Below are 24,353 nucleotides of genomic sequence, written 5' to 3' on the forward strand. Positions count from 1 at the left end.
TCGACTAACAAGGTTTTGAGATATTTACTGACTGAGCAACTGATAGAGAAACATACTGTAATCATCTGTAATGAATGAAGATAAAGGAAAAACAACACTAGTGATAATTATAGGTCAATTTGCTGACCGATTTTGTTACAAGTTTCATTAATTTTATCAATCACATAACGTGATTGTCAAGTCATGACAATGCTTTATGACGATATCCTGAAAATATTATGTTTAACTAGCTAGTGTTGATTGAGGATTAGTCAGTAGAAAAATAGTTATTGTTGCTTTAGGTGATCAGAAATTATTAGAAATTTATAACGTTAAAGCATCCGAGACGCCTAATTTAATTATAAATTTCAATTCCAAAATATTCGTTTAGTGTTAATTCTAGTAGGCTCCGGAGTTTTGATTTTAAACGTTTGTTTAGCCAACAGCTACCTGCGGATTTAGTTATTTTGCTAGTGCAGATGATAGTACCTTAATTTGTAATCATATTATCTAAACCATGTCCGCATTTTAGGCTGCTAATATGATAAACCAATCCATAAACCAAAATACGATTAGCAGCAACGTTTATTGATAAATGTTAAAGGCGATTCAGATGATTTCTAAATTTAGAAGACGTGAAGATATAGTGCAACCCATGTACGGGTCAGGTTAACATGGAGGTTGTTGACGTATATGACAATTTAAAAATAATGGATATGACCAGAATAATGGTTTTAAAGTTAAGACATAAGAAGTTACATACACTATGTGGCAAAAGCAGCTGGAGAATATATACATGTTGAGTACGAAAAATCATCCAGCAAAATAGTTGAACTTGCCTGGATTATTTTTGAAAATTAGATTATTCAGTGGACGACATATATAACGCCATTCGTGAGTAGTCATGACCCAAATGCATCCAGAATAAAACATGCAGTATGGCAATTAATTCCATGGTGCTTGATGCTGTTGACGTTTTCGCCACTCGCTCGGATCGCAACGATTGAATGAATCCAGATAATTGTGTGGTTGTCATTGAACGGACCATCTAAAATGACCTCATGATTGCAGAAAACTTATAGCTGAAACACACCGTATGTTTTTGGAATAGTGTCATCCTTGTTGTTGCTAGTCAATGTATATTTACGTTATTTACAGGTCATATTTGCTACAGCTTGATGTGTAAACAAGCTTATGTCGCTGAGGCAGTAAATGCTATTAAGGCTTGGTAACCAAAGCTAATTGGTTAATATAGACGACCAGTTTCTACTATCGATTGAGCTAGTATTTAATGGGAACTAATCCATATAGCATTACGATAATACATGTAAGGATTAATCAGAGGACTATTAGAATAATGGGTTTACACAAATAAAAATCGATTGAGAAGTTTAAGGTGGAAATACGGGTTAACAACAATAGGTCGCGTTTCTTTAGTCCGGCTCACCTGCATGGCCGAGCCATGCCATTCGATCAACCCCAATTTACTCAACACCTTCCTCCCGCCTTCTCCATCGTTAGGTATTTCTCCGCGTTAAATATTGAATATCTATTTTTTGAGTTGTCTCGTGTTCAGCTTTGAGGATTGTGTGGTTATGGTCCAATGCCACTACAGGGTAAATGACCAGATTTATTTATGTCAGAGGCTAAGATATCTCTGAATATCGCATATTACTAAAAAAGTGTGAGAATATCTGTGTTTTGTCGTAGTCCGTTTCCACTGCTGATGTAGTTCTACTCGAGATGTAGCCTAATCTCTATTCAATGCTTCATGCATGAATATAAAATTTCTGGGTATTTTACAATATACTCAGGAAGCTTTTCTCTGCACCCCGTTCATTCTGTTGAGATGAATGGGAGATGACTATGATTTGAATGCACTGCCAGACATCGTCAGATTTGAAAACGGATGATTCTGATCGATTGATCACCTGTAAACTGCAGACCAGGTTTTGTGGACAAACATTTGTTTCCTCAGGGAGGACTCCAACCTTTCTGTCGAAGAAACAGCTAACCTTAGTCCTCATATCATTAATGTATAACAGAAGGCCATATTCACAGACTAAACTTGACTAGAATGCCTACTGACGAGGGAGTTCCTTAAAAGCTCTGTTGAGTCTGGGCCTAAGCTGAGTTTATCGAAATTCGTGTTTTGGTATCAACATCAAATACGGTTGTAGATCACCAACGTAGATGATCTATGTCGGAATGATTGGAGGCGTACTAGAGTTAGACGTGAATGGTGTGACAAACTAGCTAACGTCGAAGTCACACCTCGTGGTCAACGTATCAAGTTACCATAGATGCGTTGAAGACTGTACAACACAGAGGACGTTATTACAGAAATGTATTAGTTATAGTAGATACAAGCGAAAGTAAGACCACTGCCGCATGGGCCAGTCCATGGCATACGATTAACTGATGCGAGTTGGTTGTCCCTGACCTTGACGAGGATCGATGATTTTCTCGATATTCAATGACTCAACTGCCATATGATTTGACTAGGGCTTAGTGGCATTTTGCTGGCCCTACAGGGTCATTTGTTATACGTGGTCTAGAAAAGGAACTTCGCGATAAACCTTTTGAAAGAGTTTCTGACGATTTGAGACCAAGTTGACTGTGAAGAGAACAAGTGAGAGGTTTGTCGGCTGAAAATTTTCTTTGACAAAACGAACTTCGATGCCAGAGGTTCTGATGATAATTAGAATCAGATCTGCGAATGCAGTCTTGTTTTGAAATGGAACGAGAACCGCTTGCACTTTTCTAAAAGGTTTAGATAGTTATATAAGAACACCATAATACATAGCAACATTTTTGTTGTCGACCCGTATTGCTATCCGATAATGTGCAATTGCTAATCATTGTCGATCAGTTATATATCCACGTTGAAGGACGGGCTTTTCAAAGATTTGTTAGATTCGGAAACATTAATAGTTAACGTACTACGAGTAAAACAACTACTGAAATCTTTCGTTAGTCCCCTGACTACTGAGAAGAACTTTGCACGTTGCTCAGTCACGCCATTGTCGTGACAGCTAGCTTAGGCACAACAGAATCAGGCCCTGACATCGTCAGGCCAGAATTGCATGGTTTACAAGTTGTATGGGCGCAAGTACTAATATTTAAAAGTTTAAATACGAATTCCAACATGATGAAAATTGGAACTTTTCAAACATGCTAAATATCTCAGAACACATAAATTATATCACTCCATGTCAAGTTATATATGATGTTACGATGAGCAAAAACTGACAGACTGGTGAAGAAACAAGCATTGCTAGGGAAAAAATGTTACTGCTTAATTGACTGATCGATTTTTTATTTAGTACTGAAAATGAGAAGAAGTATTGTATTACTGTATTCAACAGTATTAACTGACATTCAGCAAACACAGTAACTGTTTTGTTTGAACGATCAAATTTTATGATTGCAAGGTTTTGTGTGTTTTCGTTTTTTTACGTTATTATCGCGCATGCATATTCGCTTAAGCAGTCTAAACTTAAATGGTGACATTCATGGAATTTACAGATGAAATACTTTTTATTATTTGCATTTGTACAATCAGTGATAACGAATATAGAAATCCAAGGGCGAGAAGGTATGTTATTATTAAATTTCTCTCTTTTTTATTACTGTTGATTAACACATACCAAAGTAATGGTCATTCTAGCGTCTTAGAGTTAACTTAACTCAAGTTTTGCGTCATCATGTACGTGAAGGAAATGGTCGAAACTAGTATCTATCTACTTTTTAATTAATTGTTTAGGCTGCTCCTCATCTCGAAAATGTTTTGGTTGGGACTGAGAATAAAACAATCTAAGATGATGTTTTACTTTTCAGAGGTTTTCAGAGTTATGCTTTTTGTTTCTAGTTTTTATTATGGAGTGAGATATGTGTATGTATATGTGATCCACAGGAGAACAAATTATCGATATATTTCTCGAGTTGTTGAACAAAATGATCTATAACCAAACATCATGAATAAGTAGTGTCCACCCGGAACTTTGTTGTTTGATACAAAACACGGGATTTGAGGTGATGAATCATTCTCAGAAGGCTATCTTGATGTATGGCAAATATAAGATGAACAGATAACTTCACATTCTTTACAGGGATTAAATTTAATATGACCTCATTAGTTTCTCCGTAATTCATTTTACGAAAGTCAATTCAAAACACTTTGATCTGATTAGCAAAATTTGTTCATTATTTCTGTCTGGTGGGCATTCGTGCACGCAAATGTTCTGGAAGTTTTGCTATTTTTATGATTGTCCATTTAACTACATTTATTCGCCCACTGAAAGAAAACCCTAGACTTATGTACCAACTAGTGTTTTATATGCCTCTAGTTGTTGTCTTGAAATATGTAATAACCTAAACATTGAAAGTTGCAGATGTGACTTGAACCACATAGTTTTTTGGATGAATTAGAATCATCCAACTCTGAAAGTTATATAATTTAATTAGTAGTTTTCTGCATCATATGATGTACATCATTTCAGTTTCATTTTGGAAAGGACAGGAGGCTTGATGGCCTGTGTTGGTCTTGGCAATGATAGTCTCCTAGTTGATCCAAATTTCTTTTGAAAGAGTCGACAGATGGAGCCTCGATCACTTACTGAGGTAATGAATTTCACTCGATGATTCGATGAGAATGCCGATAGTCAGCTGACAAGTAATTTGTTCTAGGCTGGTGAAAATATTTGGAGTATCCCCGTAAATTCTCTTTTTTGGAAGGCTACTCTGGGGATCAGCTAAGTTGCTGTTCTTTGAACGTTTTTCAAACGCTCACTGTCTTTTTTAAGCAGGGGCTAGCCGCTTGTATGCAGTACTCAAGTTTAGAACACACTAACACTGAATACAAAGTCAAAAACGTTTTAGCGTCGACATGACTAAAGACCCTACGTAAAATTCTAAAACCTTTGGCGGCTATTGCACGGCAGTGTGCAGTAGTCTTCAAGTCTTGGCTAACGATGACTCCCAAATAATTATGTGTCTGGACGACAGGTAGCTCAGTGCTATTCATCGTGTATGTATCTGTACCTTGATAACCGATATGCATCACAACACACTTGGAAGTATTTATCGACAACTTCCAAGTTTTAGACCATCCAGATAAGTTCTTCAGGTCATTTTGGAGCTCTAAACTATCGCCCTTACTTCATATTGCTTTCCCTATCTTGATATTGTCAGCATATAGCAAGACCGATGATGATAGGAGACGAGTAAGGTCATTTACATAGAAAAAGAATAGCACTGGCTCCAAAACTGTACCCTGAGGCACCCCACTAAGCACAGTTTCCCAGCTAAATAACCTTGAGTTCACACGTACTCTTTGTTGACGCCCAACTAGGAAGTGTTTTATCCACGCCAATAGATTGCCTCCAATTCCGACATTTCTTGGCATATATGACAGTCGGTTGTGCGGACCTTTGTCAAAAGCTTTGCTGAAATCAATGTAGGCTACGTCTACAGGTAACTTTTGATCCTTAAGAGCCTATCAGCTTTTAGGAACCACTAATAAGTTGGTGAGACAAGAATAATCTATTCTAATATCATGCTGACTTTCCAAAAATATCCGGTTTTCATCGAGATATGTCATAAGTATGAGCAACGAGATATTGCAAAACGACCCTGGGCGAGGATTTTAAACTTCAGTCTCGAATGTAATGGCAACTTTAAAGAATTTTGATTATCTATAGATGTAATTTGGCTACACTAAGTGAAACGCCGAACGAAATGTTCCAGAACCCGATTAATAAAGCTAAAGTGACATCTGGAGAACAGTGGCACTACAACTTCATGCAGAACTAATATTTGCATGTCATAATAAACATGATAAGAATCTGCTAGCGGAACTTTCTTCTGCCATAATTTACATTCTAAACTGTGGGAGTAATTTTATTTCCACTTACTTTAAAGTCAAGACAAAGTGTGCGTAAGCTTTTAAAAATGTTGGCAAACGTTTGAGATATGGTGTCACGTATTAAATTTTATTGATATCTAAATGCTATACCAAAAACCACTCAAATAACAGACATTCTGATGAGGTCGAAGTGAGGTTAATAGAGAATGATATTATTTATAAAACTAAACCCAAATACATATAAGCTATGAATTTGTGAACTTAATACATTTGATTGAAAGACCTAAAGACCCTGCATGCTTCTTGGTATTTCAAAGGCAGCCAAGAAGATGCTTTGGATCTAGGTTTAGCACTAACTTATGAAGACCAGCAAAATCCATCTGGGATATTGATAAAATCGGTTCATCCTGAATTGTTTAAACAAAAGTTATAGCCATAGACGTGTGTGTTTGGACTACTTCCATCCTGACTCACATGTGAGCATTCACCTGAATGCTGCGTTACTCAATTACTTAATAGTAGTCGGCATTAAAAACTGTATGAAATGAAATTGTTCACTAGTCATTGGTCGGTCAGTATTGGTTTGCATTTCAAAATATAGCCAGAAGTTTCAATTACAAAACACGATAATAATGGTTAAATGTGAAATGAAAACGTCAACCCTGTTATTCGGCAAATTTTTCATACGAATGAACTCATCTACTTCTGTGTCTCAATATTAGGTATGATAGGTAGTTTAGCTTGAACCACCATGCCCACTCATTTATTTGAAGCAATAGGTTCTAATATAGGGTGTCAGTATGCAAATTTATCTCAACTAAACAGTCGTTTGCACGTTTATGATAAAATGAGTATCGTTATGTCAGAACAAGTGCTGGCGAAATTCAAGTATCTTTATCATGAACACAATGACAACTCTGAAGTAAACCTGTAAACAAAACCTTATAAAAGCAGTAAATTTATCTATCTTGACCAATATGAGGCCTAAGGAAGATGCTATTTTAGGACCTGATAATTGTTAAGATTTCTTTCTTAGGGAAACAAAACGTATTTTCCGTTCGTCTGTCTTTTGGGTAAAAATTTGACTTATTTATCAATATTTTATTTGGTAACATTGAGATTTCTTTATATCGATAGGTTACACTAAATAAGTTTGGCAGTCATATTCGTTGTCTTTTGATCTAATAAACACTCTGTTGGGTTCTCATCGTTTTAAGTATATACCTTTTCAGTCGTTTTTATTTGCAAAATTGTGGCTGCCAAGTACACGTATGATAAATTGTTTTATGATTCATTGACCTAATCGTTCAAACAAGCGCTTTCATTTCATCAAGGATATCGTAGTTTAAATATCAGTAATTTATCAGGAGAAATCAATACTTTTGGTTATATAATTCTGTTTCTGTAGTTGAAGAAATTTGGTTTTGGCTAATGGTGGAATTCGGTGTCGGTATCATATTTCATATGAAAATTATCATCTAGACTTACACACCTCTTAGTGATATTTGCATGAATGTTTGAACTAAAAACCCACATGGAACATTTACGCATTATCCACTTCATCAGTATGGTATGATGGTCACCCTTTTTTAGCGATTTTTAGTACTAACTAAAAGCACTAAGATCACATAAACCAACTGAAAAAATGGGGTAGATTGCATACTATCGTTTACAAAAATATTGTTGATCAGCTGAATTTGCCAGGTCTGCTATTTGTTCTACTAGTTTTCCTTTTGTTCACATTAGAGTTGTTATTACAAGATATACATTATTTGCTCAGATTTCTCTCAGCATTTTATAAAGCCTTTGTCAACGTTAAAACCATAAATATATAGCAGCTTCGTCATGTTATATGGCAAACTGACCTCACAAAGTAATTTTTATTCTCGTGCCCTAATTCATTAACTCATTTTAAGATGAAGGAGTCTTAGATCTAAGGCAACTTCTTTGAGCGATGTCACGTTATTCGAACTAAATTATTTAGTTATCTGGTAAAACAAAGACCAATCAATCACACGGCTTTAACTCAACCAAACAAAATAGTCAATCTGACCACAAAAGACATAAATGATACAACGTACATAGACAACCAGATGCAAATGAAATCGTCTAAAAAAATAATTTAATGCTCTTAAAATTATTTCTCAGAACATGAATTTTTTCTTGATTTTGGTTTGATGATGTTGCTCAAAAGGTCAATGACCGGTCTATAATTACGGTATTCAAATCAAAGAACGTAACACCATCAAAAAGAAGACAGACAGAGTTGAATCGTCTTAAATTACAAGTTTATTATACATTACCTTGTATATTTAACCTCTTCAAGTAATTTTTATTCGTATAATGAACGATTAAAATAGATGAAACTCCGTACAGACTAACATTATATAATAATAATTGTATGCTTAGTTGATTAGTCATACTCAGTTTATGATTAGCAACACTGATAAGGCAGTCAACTGTAAACAAATCAAAGAGTTTCTATACAGTTTAATCAAGTATTCATAGAATGCTATATATTTTTAATATTATCAATGAATATGTTTATGAAAAAGAACTTATTTCATATGTTCAGTATAGTTACAATAGTAATATTATTTAATTGTTATTGTAAGCTGTATGAAGTATCTAATATTTTTAAACAAATTCCTTCTAATCATATCAACTATATGCTAGATTTAGCCTAATTTATTATTATTAATTGTATTAAAGTAATTTCTATATTTCATTTTGAATTAGATTTATTCATTTGTTTTTGATTTAAACTATAACTTATTTATGTATATTTCTAATTTGGTTAAGTTTCATTATATGTGTGGAATGAATACAATATAATGATGAAACATTGTATTAACTATATGTTTATGGGAGAAGCGGTATATATATATATATATATATATATATATATATATATATAATTCTCCAATTTTTATAAGAATGTGAATCCTAACTAACTTCATGCCAATTTTTAAAAGCTTATAGTTGTCATCCATCGATATCTGAGTTAAAAAAAGGTAACTATGATGAGGTGCCAGGTACAAGTTATATGGATGAGGAACGTTTATATGTTTGTATTTGAACATTCCATTTGGACATGCTTCTCTTAAAATGCTAGTGGAGTCAAAGAAAATTTTACTGAAGTAAGGGTCAGTAGATTGAAACAATTATTTCTTATAAATTATTTTTTGTTTTGGTGAAATGATCATAGTTTGTGGGAAAAGTACTTGGCGATAGACTTGAATCATTTTTCTACAGGTTATCGAATAGGTGCTTCCATCAATTCTGTTCATATAACAATATATTCAATGGAACCATAGATTCACGTGACCCTGTTTACTTACTACATTTTCATCCAACCATAGGATTTTCCCTATAAAGTTTTTTTCCAGCAAATATCTTCCATTTCTGACAATAACACTTTCCAAAACCTTACGCTAAAGTCTGTCACCCAATCGTCTACCATATATATATTAAAAATACTGTGACATGCACAAAAATGTAAACTAATTTCGTTATAGAATCCTGGGATACGATCTTATCTTTTAAATGGTACAGTAACAATAATCCGCCTTAATAAGATTTTATGTAGTATATTAAATAAAGAACCTATTAATTTTATTCTTATTATTTTAATGATATTTCGCCAATTAAAATCATTAGTTTTATGACTTGAATATCAAGCTGTTGAGTAGGGGAAACATTTTAAAATGACTTTTTTAGTCACACCTATAGCACTTTTCATTTACCATAATGAGCATGATTCAATGAAACGAAATTAGTATACGTATAGGACTGAAAGTTGTTCATTTTTACTGAAATCATGAACTACAACCACTAAAAAACTGGACGCAATGGGTATTTGTTTTGCCATACTATAGTACTCAGCAATGTGCACTTATAACCTCGCAATCGTGGAGTCCAATGAAAGATGATCAATCTGGCGAGCAAACGTTTAACCTCCAATCAACGGAGCAGGGACCAAAGAGTACTGAAGTCTAACTTCGGTCAAGTCACCCTATCGTATGACGACCTATCGCATTTTGTGATTCCCAATTAGTCAACCAGAAACAGATGTACACATACTGTTGTTTTTAGAATAAAATATTCTTGCGACAATTACTAACATACCGCAGCAATTACATCAATCCGTCGCAGAATTTCAATAATATGAACTGATAGAGTACTTTCTTTTATTACAAGATAATTTTATTTGTACGTAATAATTATCATTGCTTTTAGTGAGATCATGAATCACTAAATATTAGATCGCCATTAAAATCTGAAAACATTGGACGACCATCTCGTCCTAGTTTCAGACTCCTTAACAGTACGCATCGACGACCGCGCATGCGGCACTCGAACTCAGGACCTTCGACCTGGCTTGAACGCAATCCCTAGACCATTGACTCAATATCCAACAGTGTTAACGTCTAACTTTGAACAACCCATGATATTGCACGACCATCTTACGTTGTCTTCGGTGGGTATCCAGCGTTCTCACTGGACCGAAGGTCACTGGTTTAAGCCTTACGTTCAGGATCGTAGATGTGCACTTCACAGGAGTTCCACACTATGATGAAATAGCTATCTAGTGGTTTTAGGTTTCTGATGGTGGTCTAACATTAATCGATTCATGATCTCAATAAAAAAACTCCATAATTTTTAAAGCCTTATACTGATGATTAGTGATGTGTATGACTGTTATCAGCCTACACATGATCATATAATGTGGATTTTTTTATTATTATTTATAATAGTGTGATCAACAAGTACACTGAATTCTTATTTATAAATATGAAACAAAGTTTATTATTCATTTAAAATGATTTGAGCCTTTAAAAAAAATGATTCATGCATAGCATACATTTAGTGTATGTTGGTATTCTCGCTCACGTGATTGAATTTTTGCGCGGTTATTGTGAGTGTTTAATTCAATAAAACAATCCAACTGACTAGAATAAATCTATTGGAGACTTATTTCGATTAGTTAGAATGATATTCAATTGATTGCTATGTAAATATCTCCGAATATATAAAATATTGATTCATGATAAAATAGTTATCTGAAATATCTTAACAATTATCATAATCAATATATTGTTATTATTGATTGATTGACTGATTGATTGACATCAGCTTTATTATGAAAATATAATCTTTTCATAATTTCACTTCATCAGAAATATGAAGCTGTTACATGTAATAGAGTTTTCCCTTTATTATGATATGAATGCGTGTTGGTCAATGTTTCAGTCAAAGACAATAACAAGCAGATCTATATATTCATTGTATCTAAAAAAAAACAAACCTTTTAATCTATGATCAATTGAATAGTTGATGTATGTAAAGAAAGAGAGTTTCGACAACAGTTAAGTGAAAATTAGACTGTTCAGTTCAAGATAGTTAATTTATAGTTCAAATGAAACAACTTTATATATGAACACAATCTTATTATGAGTATGTATAATCAGAGCACTATATACAGGCTTCGACAAGTACGACTTTATTTACCAGAAATTCAACACACTCATTAACTTCATCTCAATTTAAAACCATATGGAAACGATGATTAGTTTGTTAACAATTTCACAAGTTGGCTCATTAATGGCCGCATATAGTAGATAATATTTTACCTCTATGGTTAAACTACACTTCTATACTTTAATTAAACAAAATGTTATATATATATATATATTATCAGTTTGCCCTAAGTCGTAGATAATCTGTACCAGATTCGAATAAGTACTCATAATACAGCGAATAATAATAATAATAGTACGAGCACTTAAATACTTTCACTAGTGAGTTATAATTGAAAAGAGACTACGTGTTTATGAGATGTATACCTTCGCTTGTTGAACTAGAATGTAGAGTTTAAGACTTAAATATTAAGTAATTAAGTGAAGTATTCTAAAATGACTTTTTTAGTTACACCTAGAACACTTTTTATGGTGAGACTATAATTTATGGACGACCTTTGAGCGATGCCAAAGTGATCCTGAGAGTGTCTACCTGTTATCCAAGACCGAACGAGGGTTATAAACCAGCGTGAGGAATTATAATTATAATTTGCAGTTGATGATTAAAGCTAGAAATTCGATTTAGAGTTTTCATAACGAACAGACATGAGCTATAATGACAAAAGTCTATTTATGCGAATCGATGAGTGAATTTCGTGCCAAAATCCGAGACCTGTTTTCTTATACGTGATTGATTCGTCCATAAATTATAGTCTCACCCTTTTTATTTATCATAATGAGCATGATATAATGAAACGAAAATAGTATACGTATAAGGCTGTGGAAGTTAACGGACTAAACAATGAACGAAGTAAAATGGATATATTTCTATGTTCATATTTTGACTTTAGAATACATTTATATTTGATTTCATGAAATATGGGTTGTTTAAATTGTTATGTAGGAAAGATTGGTTCAACGAAGAGTTCTCTTTTCATGCAATTGGTTCCCTTTATGAATTTAAAGTTCTCTTTTCGGTGAATTAATTTTCAAGGTCGTACAATCGCTAATGTATATACTTATTTTCTCAGGATGATAATAATCACAACAATGATTATAATAAACTTCTGTTAGACATGGTGACTATGAGGTAGAATAAACAAAGGTATTAAAAAAATGTTTTTTTTATCAACAGGGAAACTACTTATCATTTGATTGTCAACGGCTTAAATATTCATCAAAAGATAGATAGGGAAGTTATCATTGGGAAAAGATGGCTCAACATGATAAGATAAAATGTTGAAATTGAGATTAAATGTAATCAGGAGGATCGTAGAACACAGAAATATACCAGTTAGGGGTAGTGGATTCAAGGAGAAGATGGAAGGGAAAGCAGATGGTTGTAAAGGGAGAACAGTATGAAAAAAATTGTTATCCTTCAAAATGATTATCAGACAGAACACCAGATATATTTATAAAACCAAGTAAATTACTTTTCTAAACTACATTTGAACTTTACTCTTGTCTAATATGATTTGACTATATAGTCTATATCATTGTATAGTTTTCTTCAGAGTTGTACATTTTAGACAGGATGTGCATTTTAACTCTTGATTATATTCAGTAACTTTTATTTTCAGATTATTTTGTTGTATGTTGTATTCATTTCACCAACCAATTATAGTTTGCTTTATATGTATATATCAATCATTTAATAGTGATTTATCATATAGCCTAGACCTGTTCATATCAGTCAGTCATATGAATATTATATTAAATGAGTTAATTGAGTTTTTAATAACTAAGTTTTATTTTGTCACATGCTTGTTTTTGGAATAAATTCTAACCCCTAAACATCTAAATACGAAATATGAGAAGTTAGATACAAAATGTATTCCAAACAAATTATTTCCTTTTACATGATTACACGTATCCACAATACTACTGCAAGTAAATAAATGATACTTTATTTGCATTTAGTTTTTGGTGAAAAGTTTTCATTACGACTGTTAAGATGAAGTTCCAGATTGGGAAGCTTTAATTCCCAACATGTTGACAGTCCTTGAAACCATTGTGAGGTTAGTCTAATCATAAAAGGTAACTCTTACGACTATGCGATGAAATGATATTTCTGAAAGATTTAAATTAAAAACCTATACAAGGATTTAATCAAAAACGAATATAATCAGAGTAAGGACCTACAGTGGACTTAAACTATGAGGCTCATGTCTCTCACTTGTTATGAACACTCAAAACGACATAAATATGATAGAACCTGGATTGTGAGAAAAAGATGGGATCATCGAAGTTCAATAACCATTGCGAGAGTATTTTGGAATTTGGAATATATATATAAGAATTGTGCATCAAAGTGCTTCATGCAGGATTCTTAACAAGACTGAAGTAAAGTGCGTAAATTAAAAATAATCCAGAGTTTATTACCAATCCCATATCAATTCAATTTTTATGGATAAAAGCAAAGTATTAAGACCATATTAACCAAAATTCCCGTAACTTGAGGTAACAATAGAAAAACGAACCCATAACAATCATCATTCAGCAAATAATAATGTTCTCTTATGTGACTTACACAAGTTAAAATAATACTAGAATTAATTGCCATGATTGTAGTTGTACAGAGATTAGGGAATGACGAAATAATCATTAATTAGCTGTATCATATAAAATCATATTTATCAGTACAAACGTTTAGTTAATAATTTACAGAAAGTTTTTTATATTACAGAAAAAATCGTTTAAAGATTCTCTAAATTAAACTAATCATATCTTGAAAAAGCAGAGTTGTCGGATTACATCAATTTCAACTTATTAGGGTTTTGGTCAAGGCTTATTGAATGTTTCATTATAAAATATAATTGCTGAAGGTATTTATAATATCGTTCTGAAACATTTTCAAATCAGCTTCATACAGACAATATCGAAACTTATTTTTCCAAGCGGAACTATCCACAAGTCTTATAAGCAAAGATGGATGGAGTCTAGTAGTGGAATTCAGGACACACATTTCGTCCTAGTTAGGACTCATCAGCCGAGTGTGCCTGCATCCTAGATTTGACTCTTACTACGGGACTCGAACCCAGTACCATTAGCGTCAAACGCAATGATGTTATCCACTTAGCTACTGGGTCCAGATAGCCACTAGCATGTACAATAGGGTGAAGTTTTAATTCATTTTTTTACAGATTCAAACATACGATACAAAAATGAATATCTACAAGTTGTTCATTTACCGAAGACTATAAATTGACATATAACCAATACTAATAATGGAATTGTCTGATATACAGTTGCTTGGTAATTAAATGACTATTATTCCACCCTACACATATTTCAAGATCCTTTTTCACGTGTGGTTTATATGTATGTATATTCAAGTGTGTATCCACGCCTACATGAGAAAATAATCTGTTTGCTTAACTAATTTATAAACTGTATTACTCATACATGCGTGGTATTTTGTGAAAAGGTATCTCTGTATTTGCGGGGTATGCATGAATGTTTACTTATTTGATTTGATCAAACCTAATACTGTTATCTACTTTTCATTATTTAAAAGGTCATTCTGAAAATAAATAGAAACTATTGAACTCATGAAGAACTCACTTAATTATTATGACATTAAAGTTTACATATATGAGCTTCTAAACATATTCCGCCGACTATTTGACATCTTCCCTTATTCTTACATGTTTACTAAGCAAATTATAGTTGATTTAGAATTTATGTCGAACATTTTCAATATTTTATATTAGGTAAAATTTCTTGTTAGAAAGTTTTGTTAACTAAAACCAAAAAGAAATATTTATATCCCGGTATTACACATACTTCAGTTAGTCTGTCAGCTACAACGTAGGACCAGGCATATATGTGCATCGGTCCAAGTTGCCATACCTCATTAACACAACAAGATGAACACCGGATTGATAGAAGTAATATATAAAAGGATTACATATAAGAATATAGTACAGGAAGAAAGAATTAGTTCGTAGAAAGAAAGATATGAAACGATTTTAATCTCATAGTTTAAGGGAAGACAAAGTGTGTATTTTGATGGAGTTTTGTTCTCTGAGCTTGATGGTTTGGTCGTGGAGCTTTCATCGTTCTTCTGAACGAAAATGTCAGCACAAACTTCAGATAGAAGTGAAGCGTTCGTGTATGCACCTACGCCATTGTGATCGATTCTGAGTCTCCAACCATTGGTTACGATAGTCGCGCGGATCCCAACCAAGTAGTCTGCATCTTTCAATATGGCTCAGACTAGAAGTTAGTGACTTCGAGCACCGATGTCACGTTTTGGTTTGGCTGCCCCTAACTTTCTTCCAACAATCCTCAACACTAATCAGCATTACACATTGTGGTAATTGGTGTTCAGGCATACGTAACATGTGGCCCAACATTCTCAGTCGATGAAGATTCATACATACTTGGAATATATAGATCACTAAATCCAAATCTACTGAACACTTTACAATATTAGAAATTCTCAAAGAAAACCCATCAGATTATTAATATCGCGATTGATTTAGAATGATAAATGAGTTTTGGATTGCCAAAATGAATGAACAGAATGTTAATCGACAAATGAAACGTAATAATACGATGTTGACTAGTGATAGATGAACATGAGATTGGGTTATTAACTCCAAGCACTATATAAAGTAATACCAAAAAATGTAAACTTCTAATTCGAAAAATAGGTTTTTCTATGAAACGAAATAATATACTGAAGCACAAAATATTGACAAGAGAATAAGGTGATTAGATATTGTAATCGATTAGGGGAAATAAGTTTTGCAAGGTATTTACTATTCAATGAACTAAGATATGACTGTTGAATTTAATTCTTAGCTGTCATATGAAATTTATATGATATTTACATGTTTACCAATCTCATTTGATCATTCTGCATTAAAACATAAAGTTTTATTTTCCATTCCCCTCTCATTGAAAATGAACTTGAAGCAGATACTTTGTATTCTGTCATATCTCTATTCATTATGAATCGGTAAAAGTTAATTTTTATTCAAAATTCACGACATATAGAATAGCTTAAAAATAATCACTTTTTATAAAGCATTTTTAGCGAGACTATAATTTATGAACGAATCAATCAGGTACAAGATAACAGATCTTGGATTTCGACGCGAAATTCATCCATCCATTTTGACTAAATAGAGTTATAGCATTATAGCTGATATCAGTTCGTGATGAAAATCCTAAATCTGATTCCTGACCTTAACCATCAACTGTAAATCATAATTTTAATTCCACACACTGGTTTATAACCCTCATTCGGTCCTAGCTATTAGGTGGACACTCTCAAGGTCATTTTAGCGTCGCTCAAAAGTCGTCCATAACTTATGATCTCACCGCGTTTTTTCTTCACTTTGAAGGATTCATTTTACAAACGAAGATCAGCTTAAAGATAATTGAACGTAAAGTTTACGTATTGGTTAATATCACTAACGTTTACTAAATGAAGTACCATTGAAAATCAGGTTACATGAAGTAGTTGTTTTATTCTAGATTTTGATTTATCAACAGGGAAAACCTATTACAATACAATAGACTTCAGTGTAGCGTGTGGATTATTGGACAGTGATACTTTAAAGTTCGTACTAAATTTTAGCTAGACATTGCTTACAGGTTGTAAACTGGAATATAGTAACATTTCAGTGTTTATTTATATATACTAGTCCTTTTAATTGAGGTCGGTTTATAGAAAAGCTATCATTACATTTATTTGATTTAACTGGTCTGATTTTCTGAGTTAAGTGAAGTAGGATAATCCTCAAACCAATTAAGTTTAAAGTTAGCATTTTTAGACTGGCCTGTTAAATTTTTGGTGAAACTTACTATTTACAGTATAAAATTACTAAAATGAACTACATTCCATCTAGTTTTTTGGCATTATTATTAAACTCAGAATGTTTAGAAATACATATGTGAGACTTAAAAACGAATTTAATTCTTTCGAAATATCCTACAAATATTAGTGTGCAGATATAACTATTTAGTTAAGCATAAAAGTCTCAAACCGGACTAAAATATATTGATTGTTATAAATAATTAATATCATTGTACACTTTTAACAAACGATCAAATCTTGATCTGTTCAAAGCTTACTCTGGCAGCTACGAATCGACCAACATGTGAAGATTGATAAAAACATTCAAAGTATTGTATTGAATCATACAAATACAATGAGTTTTCATGTGTAAACCACTTATCATGTATTATGAACACTACTATGATATAATGTTCTAAATACTGTTAGAAATGTTTTAGAGTCAACTGTGAATATTCCATCAATTATTGAATTAAATAGTATTAGATATAATACTTAAGTAATAAATAATAATTTCAATAGTTGAGATCATTGGTCAATTGAAGCTAGACCAATGTGGAATACCTGAAAGCACTGGACGGCCGTTCCGTCCTAGTATGGGACTGTTCAGTAGTGCGCACTCATGACTCCGCCTCGAACCCAGGACCTATCAGTCTCACACGCTAGCACTTAACCATTAAACCACTGATCTAGCATCCACTGGTGTTAATATCTAGCTTCAACCAATCTATGAAATAGAGCGACACGTCCACCCCTTCTGATATTAATCAACATATGCTCACTAGTGACTGGCTTCCAGATAGATTTCCTGGACTTCTAGAAAGAAGCAGTGACTAGCGCAGTTCAACCGGGTCTGTAACTCACTGATCACAATGGTGGATGTATCGCTTAATTTCATAGATTAGCTGAAGTTAAACATGAACATCATTGGATGCCAGATGATTGGTCTAGGGGTTATGCGTTCGCGCGTGAAACCTATAGTCTTGGGTTCGAATCCCACAAGATGAGGTGGCTGAGGAAGGCTGAGGGGGCTCACAATAGGACAAAACGGCTTTCCAGTGCTTACAGGTTTTTCATAGTAGTCTAGGTTCAATTGACTCATGATCTCAATTATTGAAATTACTATAATATTCACAAAAACCCTTTCTGATATTGATAAATAGTAAATAAATAAAACAAGTCATAATAGATTTAATTTGAACAAGACAAATTTTACAATTTCATTATTGTTATTTTGAACATTTAGAATCACTTCAACAAATAAAGCACACTTTCTAAAGGTAACAATTTATTTCACTATCAATGATTAACTTTACCTTAACTGTTACAGTAAAAAAATTATCCTTGAATACAAATTGAAATTAAAGTATAGTAAAACTTTCAATTACGATTATTCACTATAAGAAATATGACATAATAAACTTTATAATTTTTTAGGGAGATATACAATATGATAGTCATTCACTGTATAAACTAATATTGTCATATTGATTGTAAATTAATAAACAGTAAAATATGTACTGATGGTATTCGGTATTTCTCATTTCTAGAATTGAAAACAGAATATTCATTTCTAGTAACAAAATAGATTAACTTTGAATTAAACTCTAAAGCTTTCAATATTATTATGATTTAAACTAAAAACTGTTTCAATGGTTAAGATCATGAATCAGTTGGAGCTAGACCACCATGGAAAACCTGGGAGCACTGGTCAGCCGCTTCGTCCTAATGTGGGACTCCTCAGCAGTGCTCATCCACGACCTCGCCACCTGTGATATTCAAACCCAGGACATACTGGTTTCGCGCGCGAGCACTTAACCACTAGACCACTGAGCCGGCATCCAAAGATGTTAATGTCCAACTTCAACTAATCCACGAAATTAAGCGACAGATTCACCATTGTCATCAGTGAGTTATTATCTCACAATTATTACCACCTCTACAAAACCCTTACTAATACTAATTATAAATTATCAATAAAGTGAACACTCATGATCTTACCCATTGAAATTACTACAATCTCCACACAACCCATATGATATTAATCAACATATGCTCAACAGTGACTGGCTTCACGAGGTATAACCTGGAGTTCTAGTGAGAAGTAGTGACCAGTGGAGTTCAATTAGGTCTGTTGTGAGATAGTAACTCACTGTAGACAATGGTGAATGTGTCGCTCAATTTCGTGGATTAGTTGAAGTTGGACATTAACACCGTTGGATGCCGGCTCAGTGGTCTAGTGGTTAAGTGCTCGCGAGCGAAACCAGTAGGTCCTGGGTTTGAATCTCGTGAGTAGGGGTCTTGCATGCGTACTGATGAGGAGTTCCACAATAGGACGAAACCGCCGTCCAGTGCTCCCAGGTTTTCCATGGTGGTCTAGCTTCAACTGACTCATGATCTTAACCACTGAAATTACTACAATCTCCACAAAACCCATCTGATATTAGAACCTGTTTGTTTGTTTCGTTTGTTTTTTGAAACAAGGAATATGAAATTATAGAGAATAATTCCTGACAAGATTTCATATGTTAATTATTATTATTATTTAAAACACAATTCTATGGACGAAGAATATTCTTTTCCATGAATTTCTCATCAGATACTCTTCAATTATTATATTCCAAATTAGTAATCCATAAAAGTGGCCAGTTTTAAGGCAGAGTACATGACTTACACAACCCTGAAAGAAAATGGATGTTCTGAGAAATTTATAAAAAGAAACATAACCAGTAAAAAAGAGCATGGAGAATGCATAACCGTAAATAAAAAACCTCTGTATATATGCTGACAAGTCAGAGGCGATGCACCTAGTGAAATGCTAAAACTAAAGTTACGCAGATTAATCCAAAGAACTTTCAGCACAGGTAAACTATAATTAATGTTTTCCACATGCCCAATGAAGTTGAAAGGTAAATTGCTTAGACTAGTCACTTACTTTCTGTATTTATCAATTCAACTGCTACTGTGGGGAAAGTTATATTGACAGATGTTCTAGGAATTTGTATATTCAGGCTCTTAAGGACTTCCTAATGTGGTTAAGCAGCTCCATTTTAGCCCATTTAATTCAGACGGGACATACAGCCAACATGGAGCAATCTTTTGCAATATTATATTGTGTTAACAACAGTCTACGTGATTGCGTCAGACCGAGAATCTTGCAGACGGCCCAAGCAATTGCTATTCAGATCAAAAAGCCAGAGCTTTACATCCAAATGAAATATGTTTAGCTGCTCCTTTTACCCTTGCCAACTTCGGGGCCAACTAGTTAATAACCAATTTTATTTTATGGTGACGTAATTTGATTAATGTTCATTTTTATGTCCCAAATTTATCTTATTATTATCATTATTTTTATTATGATTATTATTATTACACTTGATAATCGTTTTGAGAAATTTATTCAGTATCCACCCTATCTACTATATCTGATCTAATTCATATTATTCTACATATTACGTAATTTCTGGTTTTTATTCCATTATTTTCTCTCTCTCATCCCATGTTGACCATATTTATTCTGATCATTATTTATCTCACAATTTCATTACGCTTATAAACTGATTCAAGTCAACAACTTCATATTATACTGGTTGAAATCATGAGTCAATTGAAGCTAGACCACCATGGAAAATCTGGAAGCATTGGACGGCCGTTTCGTCCTAGTAGAGGACTCCTCAGCAGTGCTCATCCACGATCCCGCACCCCGCGAGATTCGAACCCAGGACCGTCATTCTCGCGCTAGGTCTTTAACCAACCAGTACAATGATCCGGCATCCAACAGTGTTAATGTTTAACTTCAACCAATCCACGAAACGCCCATCCAGTGCTTTCCGGTCTTTCATGGTGGTCTAGCTTCAATTGACTCATGATTTCAATCAGTGAAATTTCTAAAATCTCCACAAAACCCCTTCTGATAACTCCATATTAGTCAGCCCTAACACTAACGATCTGATTTGATTTAATATGACAAACAACAATTCTTGATTCACATATAATAATTTCCAAATGATGTACTCTGCCTTAAAACTGGCCACTTTTATGGATTATTAATTTGGATTTATAATTGTAGAGTATCTGATGAGAAATTCATGGAAAAGAATATTCTTCGTTCATAGAATTGTGTTTTATTATTGACGTAATAGTAATATTGTTTATTATAGTAAAGTGTGTTTATCATTTTTGTTAAACAATTAAAATAACAATTTAATTTATTAAAATAATATTTATGAAACTAATTAGCTGAAAATAAACAATAATAAAAATGCTTATGATTTAAGGCGATATATTGAGGCGATCCTCACAGGATACACATATACCGACATGAGACTGATCAATAAATAACAATGGGAAGATACAAGTTAAAACAATACCAAGTGAATTTAATAATTTGTTTAAGTTTATTAAAAAAAAAAAAAAACAAATAAACAACATAATGTTTACCATTAGATGAAGTGCTAACTTTCATCATATATAGATTATTCTTGTAAAGTGAATAGGTCAATCGTTGAAAAGTTTAACTTGAACACTTTCCAATGAATAATAAACGATTGTAAGCTTGAAAAAAAGATTGGTTAATAGAATATAGTCAAAGTGATGATTACTATTCTTTTATTAATCTTTATTAGTAATTCGACCAACTAGGTCACGTTATCTGTTTTATAGATTCCTCAATAGACAAATGCTTTGATGTTGATTAGTTATTTATATCATTGTCATTAAATGCACATTTTATAGATTAAGTCGATTAATAAGGATGTTAATGTTAAAGATGATTCAATTATAAGGGAAATATATACAGAACAAATGTTTCGTTTATTAAAATTTAATGTAATTCATAACACAAACCATAGACATATAAAGTACAAAATATCTAAGTGGAATTGATGTTGCAATATGGTGGTAAAACACTGAAGAACTTACCTAATTTGGTGATTTTGTTTGTAGAATTACATATAGTATTCTGTACTTTAATTGACAGTATACTGGAAAAAATTGCATTGATTAAGGTATAATGTGAGAATTTTTTAGTTATTTCAAAAATTATTTCAATAATAAATTTCATCTCGGTGATTAATTTCCAATTAGAGAATATCATAGCAAGTAGGATTTCAGTATGGATGGTTATAAATTGTAGTATACATGGAACATGAAACCTCATTTAAATGATTACATAGCAATGGCCGGTATCAATTTTGTCTGGACTATAGTTCTGGTTAAATTGTTTTTGCTACTTTGTAATGTTTTCACCGACTATATTTTGATGCCTGATGGTCGAAGATAGTCGATAGAACTAGATCAACACTCATAATTATATTGATTGAATTTATCACTATTCAGTGATTAGTTTAAATAGATCAGTTTTGCGGAAGGTCTGTCAAGTTCTGAATACCTTGGTAGAAATATCACAGAATGCAAAGTAAGATTGCTGACAAGACATATTGACAAGGGATAAGCAGCATGAAACCTAGGTTTAGGGTTCGCTCTTGACTACATCCGACCACTTATAGCTAGAGTTATACTTAGAATCGAATCACACTTTACATCTTGTTTTATGTTTTTCTATTTGATCATATGAGAAATTGTTTTCAGAAGCAAGATGATGTAATGTACTGGACAGTAAGTTTTAAAGTGAAATATAAACTATCATGAATAGACGTTTTCATGAAATGTGACGAATTTGATCAACTAAATCTCACTTCACATCCTTATGATAGTCGAAATTATTGATTGTTGGAACAAATCACTAAAATAAATCAACATTCTTGACCCACCAACCGTGTTGCAAAAGTATTTCAAGAGTATTATCTGATATATTAGCAAATTAAATAAAAATCTATTTTAATACCCCAACCTATCCATCTAGTCAAACAGTGTACTAAGAGCAGAAACCTAGATTATCTAGCTTCCAGGTATATCAGACAAATAGCTATATAAGTCTAATAACAATAGATTATTCTGCTTTCTACTTATGTTATTTAAGATGAATCTGATCATTTACTTTGTTACGGTGTGATAAAACTAGAATGAGAATTTCTCAAAGGCAATGTATTGAATTAACAGTTGCTAGACTATTCCAATATATGTTTCTACAAATGAAATAACACTGTCTAATCATACATCGTATTATGTAATGGGGGCTAGCAGTTGAATTCGAAACACTCTTTTCATCCTACTTGAAAACTACTTGTATCGCAGTGTGGTGAGATTGTGATTTGTGAATGGTCCATGAGCGATGCTAGAGTGACCTTGAGAATGTCCACCTAATAACTAGAACCAAATGAAGGTTAAAAACCAATGTGTGGAATTAGAATTGTGATTTACAGTTAATAGTTAAGGTTAGGAATTAGATTTAGGATTTTCATCACGAACTGATATCAGCTATAATGCCATAACTCTATTTAGTCAAAATGGATGGATGAATTTCGCGTCGAAATCCAAGATCTGTTATCTTGTACCTGATTGATTTGTCCATAAATTATAGTCCCACCTATTTTTCTGATGTGAAAGATTAATAGCTTAAGTCCAACTTTTTCTTCCTTCCTTTCTATTTAATCCACAAAGAGTTGAAAATCTTGGTAATGTAATTGATTCACTGTAAACAATGGTTAGTGTCTCATTGAATGTAATAAAGCTGATAACTCAATAAATTTAAGTAACTAACACGATATAATTATTATATTACGATGTTGCTTATTAATTTACTTACGCCGGTTACTCCCAGTGAGCATGGGCCACCGACCAGCATTCTCCAACCCCCTCTGTATATTACAATGTTATTTAAATCTATATTGTTTATTCAATCATAGTTTTATTTCTGTGTTATTGGTTCATATAATTTGCCAAAAACAATTCCTCGTAAAAACAAACCTTACATATTTTTTTTTCTAAAATAGTTTAGCATTTCTCGATATACAAAAAAATCATTTGAATATATTTGTTTACCAAAGTCCCTTTCTCGTTACTGTCCGAATTTCGTTGTTTTTTTGTAAGTGACAATTTGAAAGGTTGTACCTGGTTGTAACCAATCCAAAATATTTGTATGTTTAAGTGATTTAATCAGTTGGTTAGATTGTTATATATCATGTTAAACTAATATGTAGTTAATATATATGTATTAATTATTCCTGATGATTTATTTAGTATTGTATCTATGTATAGAAAGCATCAAACATCTAGTGGT

The 24,353-nt window shown here is 32.8% G+C and overlaps 1 protein-coding gene across 1 annotated transcript in view; it reads left to right on the forward strand.

Moving 5' to 3' along the window:
* Positions 1-3,408: 3,408 nt before the first annotated feature.
* MS3_00007327 (uncharacterized protein) overlaps positions 3,409-24,353 on the forward strand; it is a 39,837-nt gene continuing 18,892 nt past the window's right edge. Inside the window, exon 1 of the mRNA XM_051215589.1 lies at positions 3,409-3,577. Within this exon, the coding sequence (XP_051066121.1) occupies positions 3,508-3,577 (70 nt within the window). The 5' untranslated portion in view covers positions 3,409-3,507. The remainder of the gene's footprint in view (positions 3,578-24,353) is intronic.

The sequence above is a fragment of the Schistosoma haematobium genome, chromosome 4 (genome assembly GCF_000699445.3).
Source record: "Schistosoma haematobium chromosome 4, whole genome shotgun sequence".
NCBI classification, from domain to species: domain Eukaryota; kingdom Metazoa; phylum Platyhelminthes; class Trematoda; order Strigeidida; family Schistosomatidae; genus Schistosoma; species Schistosoma haematobium.